Consider the following 12,086-nt stretch of genomic DNA (forward strand, 5'->3'; position numbering starts at 1 on the left):
TGAACTAACTTACATTCCCACCAGCAGAAAGTTCCCCTTTCTCCACAGCCTCGCCAACATTTGTTGTTGTTTGTCTTTTGGATGGTAGCCATCCTTACTGGTGTGAGGTGGGTGATACCTCATGTAGTTTTAATTTGCATTTCTCTGATAATTAGCAATGTGGAGCATCTTTTCATGTGTCTGTTGGCCATCTGTATTTCTTTTTTGGAGAACTGTTCTGTTCCTCTGCCTATTTTTTAATTGGATTATTTGCTTTTTGTTTGTTGAGGTGGGTGAGCTCTTTATATATTTTGGACGTCAAGCCTTTATCAGATCTGTCATTTACAAATATATTATCCCATACTGTAGGATTCCTTTTTGTTCTATTGAAGGTGTATTTTGCTGTACAGAAGCTTTTCAGCTTAATATAGTCCCACTTGTTCATTTTTGCTGTTGTTTTCCTTGCACAGGGGAGACATGTTCAAGAAGAGGTCACTCATGTTTATGTCTAAGAGATTTTTGCCTATGTTTTTTTCTAAGAGTTTTATGGTTTCATGACTTACATTCAGGTGTTTGATCCATTTTGAATTTACTTTTGTGTATGCGGTTAGACAATGGTCCAGTTTCATTCTCCTACATGTAGCTGTCCAGTTTTGCCAGCACCATCTGTTGAAGAGACTGTCATTTCCCCATTGTATGTCCATGACTCCTTTATCAAATATTAATTGACCATATATGTTTGGGTTAATGTCTGGAGTCTCTAATCTGTTCCACTGGTCTGTGGCTCTGTTCTTGTGCCAGTACCAAATTGTGTTGATTACTATGGCTTTATAGTAGAGCTTGAAGTTGGGGAGTGAGATCCTCCTACTTTATTCTTCTTTCTCAGGATTGCTTTGGCTATTCAGGGTCTTTGGTGTTTCCATATGAATTTTTGAACTATTTGTTCCAGTTCATTGAAGAATGTTGCTGGTAGTTTCATAGGGATTGCATCAAATCTGTATATTGCTTTGGGCAGGATGGCCATTTTGACGATATTAATTCTTCCTAGCCACAAGCATGGGATGAGTTTCCACTTGTTAGTGTCCTCTTTAATTTCTCTTAAGAGTGTCTTACAGTTTTCAGGGTATAGGTCTTTCACTTCCTTGGTTAGGTTTATTCCTAGGTATTTTATTATTTTTGATGCTATTGTGAATGGAATTGTCTTCCTGATTTATCTTTCTACTAGTTTATTGTTAGTGTATAGGAAAGCCACAGATTTCTGTGTGTTAATTTTGTATCCTGCAGCTTTGCTGAATTCCGATATCAGTTCTAGTAGTTTTGGAGTGGAGTCTTTAGGGTTTTTTATGTACAATATCATGTCATCTGCAAATAGTGACAGTTTAACTTCTTCTTTACCAATCTGGATTCCTTGTATCTTTTTTGTTTGTCTAATTGCCATGGCTAGGACCTCCAGTACTATGTTGAATAGCAGTGGGGAGAGTGGGCATCCCTGTCTTGTTCCCAATCTCAGAGGAAAAGCTTTCAGCTTCTCGCCATTCAGTATGATGTTGGCTGTGGGTTTATCATATATGGCCTTTATTATGTTGAGGTACTTGCCCTCTATTCCCATTTTGCTGGGAGTTTTTATCATGAATGGATGTTGAATTTTGTCAAATGCTTTTTCAGCATCTATGGAGATGATCATGTGGTTTTTTGTCTTTCTTTTTGCTGATGTGGTGGATGATGTTGATGGATTTTTGAATGTTGTACCATCCTTGCATCCCTGGGATGAATCCCACTTGGTCATGCTGTAAGATCCTTTTGATATACTTTGAATTCGGTTTGCTAATACATTATTGAGTATTTTTGCATCTACATTCATCAGGGATATTGGTCTGTAATTTTCTTTTTTGGTGGGGTCTTTGCCTGGTTTTGGTATTAGGGTGATGTTGGCTTCATAGAATGAGTTTGGGAGTATTCCCTCCTCTTCTATTTTTTGGAAAACTTTAAGGAGAATGGGTATTATGTCTTCTCTGTGTGTCTGATAAAATTCTGAGGTAAATCCATCCGGCCTGGGGGTTTTGTTCTTTGGTAGTTTTTTGATTACCGTTTCAATTTCTTTGCTGGTAATTGGTTTGTTTAACTTTTGTGTCTCTTCCTTGGTCAGTCTTGGAAGGTTGTATTTTTCTAGGAAGTTGTCCATTTCTTCTAGGTTTTCCAGCTTGTTGGCATATAGGTTTTCATAGTAGTCTTTAATAATTCTTTGTATTTCTGTGGAGTCTGTCATGATTTTTCTGTGATTTCTGTCGTGATTTCTGATTCTGTTGATTTGTGTTGATTCTCTTTTTCTCTTAATAAGTTTGGCTAGAGGCTTATCCATTTTGTTTATTTTCTCAAAGAACCAGCTCTTGGTTTTATTGATTTTTGCTATTGTTTTATTCCTCTCAATTTTGTTTATTTCTTCTCTGATCTTTATTATGTCCCTCCTTCTGCTGACTTTAGGCCTTATTTGTTCTTCTTTTTCCAGTTTCGATAATTGTGATGTTAGACTATTCATTTGGGATTGTTCTTCCTTCTTCAAGTGTGCCTGGATCGCTATATACTTTCCTCTTAAGACTGCTTTCACTGCGTGCCACAGAAGTTGGGGTTTTGTGTTGTTGTTGTCATTTGTTCCCATATATTGCTGGATCTCTATTTTAATTTGTTCGTTGATCCATTGATTATTTAGGAGCATGTTGTTAAGCCTCCATGTGTTTGTGAGCCATTTTGTTTCCCTTATACAATTTATTTCTAGTTTTATACCTTTGTGGTCTGAAAAGTTGGTTGGTAGAATTTCAATCTTTTGGAATTTACTGAGGCTCTTTTTGTGGGCTAGTATGTGGTCTATTCTGGAGAATGTTCCATGTGCACTTGAGAAGAATGTATATACTGTTGCTTTTGGATGTAGAGTTCTATAGATGTCTATTAGGTCTATCTGTTCTAGTGTGTTGTTCAGTGCCTCCATGTCCTTACTTATTATCTGCCTGGTGGATCTATCCTTTGGGGTGAGTGGTGTGTTGAAGTCTCCTAAAATGAATGCATGTCAGTCTATTTCCCCCTTTAGTTCTGTTAGTATTTATTTCGCATATGCTGGTGCTCCTGTGTTGGGTGCATATATATTTAGAATGGTTATGTCCTCTTCTTGGACTGAGCCCTTTATCATTATGTAGTGTCCTTCTTTATCTCTTGTTACTTTCTTTGTTTTGAAGTCTATTTTGTCTGATATTAGTACTGCAACCCCTGATTTCTTCTCGCTGTTGTTCACCTGAAATATGTTTTTCCATCCCTTGACTTTTAGTCTGTGCATGTCTTTGGGTTTGAGGTGAGTTTCTTGTAAGCAGCATATAGATGGGTCTTGCTTTTTTGTCCATTCTATTACTCTGTGTCTTTTGATCAGTGCATTAAGTCCATTTACATTTAGGGTGACTATTGAGAGATATGTACTTATTGCCATTGCAGGCTTTAAATTCGTGGTTACCAAAGGTTCAAGGTTAGCCTCTTTTGTATCTTACTGCCTAACTTAGCTCGCTTATTGAGCTGTTATATACACTGTCTGGAGATTCTTTTCTTCTCTCCCTTCTTATTCCTCCTCCTCCTTTCTTCATATGTTGGGTGTTTTGTTCTGTGCTCTTTTTAGGAGTGCTCCCATCTAGAGCAGTCCCTGTAAGATGCCCTGTAGAGGTGGTTTGTCGGAAGCAAATTCCCTCAGCTTTTGCTTGTCTGGGAATTGTTTAATCCCGCCATCATATTTAAATGATAGTCGTGCTGGATACAGTATCCTTGGTTCAAGGCCCTTCTGTTTCATTGCATTAAATATATTATGCCTTTCTCTTCTGGCCTGTAGGGTTTCTGTCGAGAAGCCTTATGATAGCCTGATGGGTTTCCCTTTATAGGTGACCTTTTTCTCTCTAGCTGTCTTTAAAACTCTTTCCTTGTCCTTGATCTTTGCCATTTTAATTATTATGTGTCTTCATGTTGTCCTCCTTGGGTCCTTTCTGTTGGGGGTCCTGTGTATTTCTGTTGTCTGTTCAATTATTTCCTCCCCCAGTTTGGGGAAGTTTTCAGCAATTATTTCTTCAAAGACACTTTCTATCCCTTTTCCTCTCTCTTCTTCTTCTGGTACCCCTATAATACGGATATTGTTCCTTTTTGATTGGTCACACAGTTCTCTTAATATTGTTTCATTTGTGGAGATCCTTTTATCTCTCTCTATGTCAGCTTCTATGTGTTCCTGTTCTCTGGTTTCTATTCCATCAATGGCCTCTTGCATCTTATCCATTCTGCTTATAAATCCTTCCAGAGTTTGTTTCATTTCTGTAATCTCCTTCCTGGCATCTGTGATCTCTCTCCAGACTTCATCCCATTGCTCTTGCATATTTCTCTGCATCTCTGTCAGCAAGTTTATGATTTTTATTTTGAATTCTTTTTCAGGAAGACTGGTTAGGTCTGTCTCCTTCTCTGGTGTTGCCTCTGTGATCTTGGTTTGCCTGTAATTTTGCCTTTTCATGGTGATAGAAATAGTTTGCAGAGCTGGGACGAGTGACAGCTGGAGGAACTTCCCTTCTTGTTGGTTTGTGGTCCTCCTCTCCTGGGAGAACAGCGACCTCTAGTGGCTTGTGCTGGGCAGCTGCGTGCAGACAGGGTTTCTGATTCCTGCCCGGCTGCTATGGAGTTTATCTCTGCTGTTGCTGTCGGCGTGGTCTATCTCGGGCTGCTGCTCCAAAATGGTGGAGCCACGTTGGAAGGGGTGCAGCAGGGAGGCTATTTATCTCCGTAAGGGGCCTCCATGCTCCCTGCTGCCCAGGAAGTTAGAGTGCCCAGAGATTTCCAGATTCCCTACCTCTGGACTAAGTGTCCCGCCCTACCCCTTTAAGACTTCCAAATAGCACTCGCCAAAACCAAACAACAACAACAAACAAAAAAAAAAAAGCAGTTCCTGTGTGGTGACCTCCAATAAGTTCTTCACAATGATATAAAGGGCATATCAAAGTGTGGGCAAAGGGTCTGTTTGTGTTTATACAGAGGAGCAAAGCCTAATTTGGCTACCCAGAAAACGAACTAAGATACTATATGAAGAAGAAATTCCAACATCAACATACTCTAGAAGAGTCATTCCAGAAGATGATCATCAAAAAACTTCAACAAAGATCCTGGCGCTATTGCAGTTGTAGCTGCACTCATCCCACCGGTTCCTGGAATTGCTATTGGAATGAGGAAGGAGATATCTAAGCTGGCCTGTGCATACAGTAAAACAACAAATTTGACTGGATCTATACTGTTGGAACTCAACCAAAAATTAGGAGAAGTGCAAGTTGCAGCGCTCCAAAATCTTGCGACTACAGACTATCTACTGTTAAAAGAACATATGGGATATGAACAGTTCCCAGGAATGGGTTGTTTAAATTTGTCTGATTTTTCTCAAAACTATTCAAATTCAGTTAGACAATATCCATCATATCATTGATAAGTTTTCACAAACGCCTAGGGTGCCTAACTGGTTTTCTTGGTTTCACTGGAGATGGCTGGTAATTGTAGGTCTGCATTGGTTATGTAACTATATTTCTATTATGTTAATGTGTGTGCACAATTTAATTAGTAGTTTAAAACCTATACATGCTTAAGTTACTCTACAAGAAGATATGTCAAAGAAATAATCAATCTTCCCATGTTTTCTTCCGTCTGCTACTTCTATAGCTTTTCTGCTTCCTTCCTAATTACAACCCTTAAATAGAATTCGTGCCTCATATCAAATTTACCGAGTATCATAATTCTTCCAAGTGGTAAAGATACCTCAAGACAAATGCTGTGCATCAAAGCCACAGGGCATAAACCTGAAAAGAAGTAAAAAGCTAACCTTTTCAAACAATATGGCTTCTCTCTCACTTACCAACTTTACATTTCACTGTATGGCCTCAGAAGATGACTGGTTAGCCAGAGACGGGTAAGATTCCTCAAGGGAGGAACAACTTAAGACAGGCACAGTCACAGGGGGGCCATCAGGTGAGAAATTGGGGATCAACAGAGGTGAGGCTTAGAACCTCACCCCCCTTTTTTGAGAGAAATCTTCTGCATCCGTGGATGTTTTGTTGCCCTTGTCTAGCTTGGATTAATACTTAGTCTATTGGCACAGACCTGATCATCTACATTTGCCCTCTTACAGCACTAAACTATGTTTTCTACCTTTATCTTGCATCTACCTACCACTTCAGCATTCTATTTAAAATAATAATAATAAGGGAGAAATGTGGAATTCACATATAAATCAAGTATAAAAATCAAACAAATATTCATGTTTGACCTGATTGTTTATATTTCATAATGCGTGATCAAAACCGAAAGTTTCTGTGATGACTGCCCTTGTTCTGTTCACCATGTAAGAACTTATTCACTATGTAAGAATTTGTTCACCATGTAAGAACTTGTTCATTATGCTTTAGAAGATCGGAGACTGATGAGAATTAGGCCTGGGGTGGATTAATGATTGTGCATTGAGTCCCCTATTCAGAATTTTATTGTTGTTAACAACTATTTGATCAGTAAATATGAGAGATGCCCTCTCAATAAAAAAAAAAGAAAAAAAAAAAACGTAAATCAGTTTATGTCACTCCTATGCTTGGGACTACTTAGTGGCTCCAGGTTGTAGTTGGAATTAAATGTTAATGTGTTATGCAGTCCTGTAAGATTTCTCCGCACTTCTAACTTGTGTAGTTAGATTGTCACCACACCCCTTTATCCACCCTCCAGCCAGCCATTGCTCTTTCTTTGCCTCAGGACATCTGCACTGCTCTTCCCTTTCCTGGAGCTTCCTTCCGCTTGCACTACACAGGGCTGGCTCATTCCAAACTTGTGCGTGTCCATTTAAATGTCAATTCCTCAGAAAGGTCATTCTTAACCCCTGATTTGAATCATGTCACCAATCAGCATACTCCCTGATCATGTCCTATTCTTGCCTGGCACTGATCACATTTTGTAAATGTGTGTGGGTATGTAATATTCAATGCTTGTGTCCCTATTAGATTGTAAGCTCCACGATAATAGGACCCGCAGCTGTTTGGTTCACCACTGTGTACCCAGAGGCTAGCACAGGGCCTGGCAAATAAATGCTCAGTAGATATCTGTCATAGTTAAGAATGGCATGAAACGAGCAATTCCTCTAGAAGTTCAGCCAAGAGCCCCATGACTTCTGTACGTCCACCCACCTGAGACTCCCTGGCCAGCCTACAAGACTGCCCCTCTTCCTTGCTTTGTTCCAGGAGCGGCTCGTGCTGTCTGTGCTCCCCCGGTTTGTTGTCCTGGAAATGATCAACGACATGAGCAATGTTGAAGATGAGCACCTGCAGCACCAGTTCCATCGGATCTACATCCACCGCTATGAGAATGTCAGGTGAGACGCACGACATCCCTGCTGGGTCCTCCCTCCCTCATCTGCGTGTGCCCTGCTGCTCTCCTCTCACTGCCATGACTTCTGTCTGCCTGAATGTCAGTGCCTTTCTTCATTTGGTTGATTAATTCATTAACTAGTGATTATTCATCAGAGAGTTTTGCATTTCCAAATTGAGTCTCGAGAAGAATGTCAGGGAAGTACAATTGTATTTGCGACTTTACTTACTGTCTGACTCCGCAGCAGCAGACCTGCCTGCCTTTGCATTTTGAGTGGGAAAGGCAAAGCTTCTTGCGCTATGATAAGAAAAATAATTCCAGAATGCCATCTGGAGGCCTCAGGGGTTATCACGTAGGTCTCCTTGTATTCCTTGTAAGTGTCCATAAAATGATACAAAGGAGGATTATAGCTTATTTTTCTTTGCAAACATATTTTTGGCCAACCATCCATCCATCCACCTGCCCACCCACCCAACCATCCAGCCACTCATCCACCCATCAGTGCCCTCTCTGTGCCCAACATTTCCTTGGACAATATGGTATGTACGAAAATCAGAGGGGATGCTCCTTAATAGGCTGTCCAGCTTTAGAATCCAAATTCTCCCTTTTCCCCACAATTCATTCTGCAAACCAAAGTCAGGGTGGTCTTTTAAAATGTAAATCAGTTTATGTCACTCTTATGCTTAGGACCTTGGCAGTTTGTCTGCCTGAATCTCAGGATTCTTCTCTGGAAAATAGGCATTCTAATAGCCACTTCACACACATTTACATGGATTATGTGAGTGAAGCTATGTATATCTAATATACAAAGCACAGGGCAGGGGTAAGCACGTAGTAGATTATTAGGCATACTGTAGATTGTTTTCGACATGTTTCATAATTGCAAGCAAAAAACTATGCATCTCTGGCCGATGTAATATGTATTGACAAGCTAAGTGGTGCCTCACAGAGTAATTGGGGAAGGTTGGAGAGGCAGGCTCAGGAAATGGGCTGGAATGAAGCCAGAAGCAGAACCAAAAACCTAGCAGCGCTCTAGGCCAGCAAGGCTGCTGCTACCCCGTTTCTGGAGAATCTGTTTCTTGTGCTACCAACCCTGTCCTCGCACAGCTGTTGCCTCTGCGATTCTTCTGCAACCCCCAGGGTCTGGAGGTGGCTGCCTATGTCCTGCCCCTCGACTCTTTGCATCTCAAGGTAAAGTCAGGGGCAGATGTGTCTGATTGGCTGAGCCCAGACACTCACTAGAAGTGCAAATATCTGACATTTTCAGCTTGTAGAATAGAATGGTATCTCCCTCCCACCAAATATCATAAGGTGGAAGTTTCCCAAAAGGGGAAAATGTCTATACATGAAACAGCTCTAAAAATGACCAGTGTACCTTCATAGTTCCTGGCATCTTGACTTTGAAAGGAGAGAAAGACAACTTTACCTTCTTGCCAGCATGTCTGGGTGTTCATTTGGCATGCTGGGTACTCACTTTGAAAGCAAGTCCAGCAGAAAGTGTGATTCTAACACACCCCGTTAGCAGGCATTATCAGTATAGATGGTTCTCAGGGTCTCACCCAAGAATTGAGTGGCACTGGCTTAGATACTTGGGTTTGCAAAGCAGCCCTTTATCAAACAGCAATTCCCATTAAAAGATACACTCAGGTCTAGGAATTGGTCCCACAGATAACAGGAGCTCATCAGTAGTAATGCTAGAACAACAGGTTCAGGGTAGTACCTGTGATTATAATACAGTGTGGGGTTATGTTATTAAAGTAAGCCAAGCGTGCTAGGAGATCATAAAAAGAAGAACACCTGGACAGACATGGGGTAGGGATGGGGAGAGAAACCTTCTATAAGAGATCGTTTTTATTTGCCTTGTTTGAAATTGAGTCAGCCAAGTGAAGAAATCAAAGAAATGAATCCTGGGCAGAGGGATCAACACAAGTGAAGGCAGAACAGCAAGATATAAATGACAAATACATGACATATTATGGAAGAGCCTGTCACCATGGAGAAAGGGGTGGGAGGATCTACCCTTTTAAGGGAAAAATAAACAGATGAACAAGCAGGCACACCCACACCAACACACTTGGGTGTGTCAGTGCAGTGAACAACGTGTTTGCCTTTCTTTCTGCACTAGTTGGCTTTCAGGGCTTCCCTTAGTCAAGGACAACTAAAGTTGCTTCTACCTCTTCCACCTGCCCATTTCTTTTAAATTATTGAACTCAGTTCTTATACTCGAGACCCTTTTCTAGAAGCTCACACCACCCTAAGTTAAAGCTGAGTTCGCTGCCCTGCATTTCTCTGCGGCCTCTGCTCACAGCCAGGAAGCCATTCCAATGGGAGAAGAATCTGCAGAGATGCCCCTGGAGTAGGCGGCCACTTCACTGGCCGCTCACTGCGGCTCCCCTGAGACTGGGAAGATGCCACCCGAGGTGGGCAGTGGGGCCTCTCCAGGCCAGGCAAGGCCACTGGATGCTAAAGTAGGAGCAGAAATGAAGAAGGCAGAGGCCTTTCTGTGAGCAAAGCCAGCCCCCAGGCCCCAGAGCACATTCACTGCGTGCAGGGAGCAGTTTTGAAGTTGCCAATCCTCACTCTCTTCATAGCAACCCACCGGGTCATTCTTTCTTCTCTGTTGCTTTGTTGTTGTTCCTGTTTTGTGACCCTTCCCTAAAAATTGTCCGCTTTAAATGTCTGACCCTTAATTATATTGCCCTCGGTTCATCACCTCCCGGCAGCGTGGGGAGTGGAAAGGGGCACCCACTGGGGGTGTCAGTGTGCTCGGGCGACTGGGTGCCGGCAGATCTGGGTTCTCGTTCCAGAACACCTTCTATAAGCCACATACCCTACCAGATTTTGGCTGCGCCATTTCATCTTTTTGGATCACAGTTTCCTAATTAAAAATACCGAACTGTTTGAAATGGATAAAACATTTGGACACATCTTGAGACTTTACCAGATTCACTCTGGAAGGCTTTTAGGCTTCCAATCCTGTCTGCCCATTCAATTTCTTGTTCATACATTTTCCTTATGTATTTAAGATACTTTTTGTGTAATTTAGGGTACTGCTATCTGCTGTAATAAATAACCTCTGGGTTTCAGTGACTTGAAGTCAATATAAGTTTTTCACACAACTGCCCACTGCTAATGTTCCCGGTCAGTGGGTGATTCAGACACAAAGGTTCCTGCGTTTTACAACTGGGCCATCCCCTGGGCCTCAGGGTTCTTGGCATTAGAGCTCTTGGAGGAGGAAGGTTAAGATGAAAGGGGAAAAGGGAAAGGGGAGAGCTCTTGGCTCAGAAATGACTATATCACTTCTGCTTGGATTTCAGTGGTGAGACCTGATCTCTCGCCCCACCTAAATGCAAGAAGGGCACACAGTCCCCAGCTGGGCAGTCTTCCCTGGTGACAGGGAGCCATGAGTTCGGTGGACAGTTAGGTTCTCTACCAGAGTTCCCTTCCCTTTTCCTCTTGCCCCCCTACCCCATGCCACGTACATTTGCACATTTGCAGCATGTGTTACTTGGATCTACTCCGGAGGCAAGTTTGTGTTTTCCTCTCCCAACTCTATGGTAGATGGTTCAATGAACTATCATCAAAGATCAAAGAAACCCTCAACTTTAGAGACTTACTCAGTGCACCCACTTGCTTGGTAGGCTATTCCTGGCCATCCCTGTCAACATGTGCAGCCATCCCACTGGCCCTGCAGGCTAGAGTTTCATGTGCGAGCAAAGTACAACTGAACAGGCCTGGAGAATTTGCTGGCATCTGAGGCCTGTATGTATGGCAGTCTATATTAAACACTGATTCCCAAAAATATCTACAAGGAGTTATATATCCTCCATTTACTGAGGAATATGCTATGACTTACAAATTATCTGCTAACAGTCACCCTGCAAGTAGCTTTAACGATCTCCCCTTTATTATCAAGCAAAATAGAAGCTCAGAGAGGTTAAATCATCTTCCCAAGAACACACAGTCACAAAGAAGAAGAGTCTACACAGAACCCGTGCTCCCAGCGATTCCACCGAACTTTGCTAAAACCTCCCTAAGTACTCCATTTGCATAGTGACTGTTAGGTAACATCACTTATTTTTAGCCAAATAAACAACTTATGTAAGCAAATTAGATTTGAAAATTAATAAGACTTCTTCAGTATATTCCAAGATGATTATCTTGGAAGGTTACACGTTTATACCTAGACTCAAAAGGCATGACCTTGAGCCCAGCACCTGGGGGAAGCAGAGTAAACAGCAGAGTGGACCAGGGCACTGGTCTTGCATCTGGTCTTTTACTCAGCAAACTCTATGGCATAGCTGACTCAAATGGGTGCTTCTCCATCTTCACACAGAATCACCCGAGGTGACTTTTAAAGCAGATTCCGAGCCAGCAGGGCTGGGGTGGTCCTCTGATTCTGCATTTCTGACAGCTCCCAGGAGATGCCAGTGGTGGCATATCTGAAGAGTGAGGACTTACTCTGAAGATGTCTGTTGATTCACCTCAGGAAGTGTGTTATGAGGCCCACAGTGTGCTGGGCAGTTGAGACAGAGGTGACTTTCTTCCTGTTGTGTAGTTGGTAGAAGGAGATGGAGCGCACTGTCTCATATGATTGGGTTCCTGAGTGCTAAGTGCCATGACGGAGGGGATCACAGGCCGGGTGTGAGGCCAGGGTAGGGAATGACCGGCTGTGCTTGAAGAAGTCCCCATAAAAGTAGAGTGTTACC

At 42.1% G+C, this 12,086-nt stretch overlaps 1 protein-coding gene across 3 annotated transcripts in view; it reads left to right on the forward strand.

The window, feature by feature from the left end:
• Positions 1–12,086, forward strand: part of ADCY8 (adenylate cyclase 8) — a 225,266-nt gene that overhangs the window by 78,439 nt on the left and 134,741 nt on the right. For all 3 annotated transcript variants that reach the window (XM_036890545.2, XM_036890546.2, XM_036890547.2), the window contains exon 3: positions 7,251–7,381. In XM_036890545.2, coding sequence (XP_036746440.2) covers positions 7,251–7,381 — 131 coding nt within the window. The remainder of the gene's footprint in view (positions 1–7,250; positions 7,382–12,086) is intronic.

This window comes from Manis pentadactyla, chromosome 3, assembly GCF_030020395.1.
Source record: "Manis pentadactyla isolate mManPen7 chromosome 3, mManPen7.hap1, whole genome shotgun sequence".
NCBI classification, from domain to species: domain Eukaryota; kingdom Metazoa; phylum Chordata; class Mammalia; order Pholidota; family Manidae; genus Manis; species Manis pentadactyla.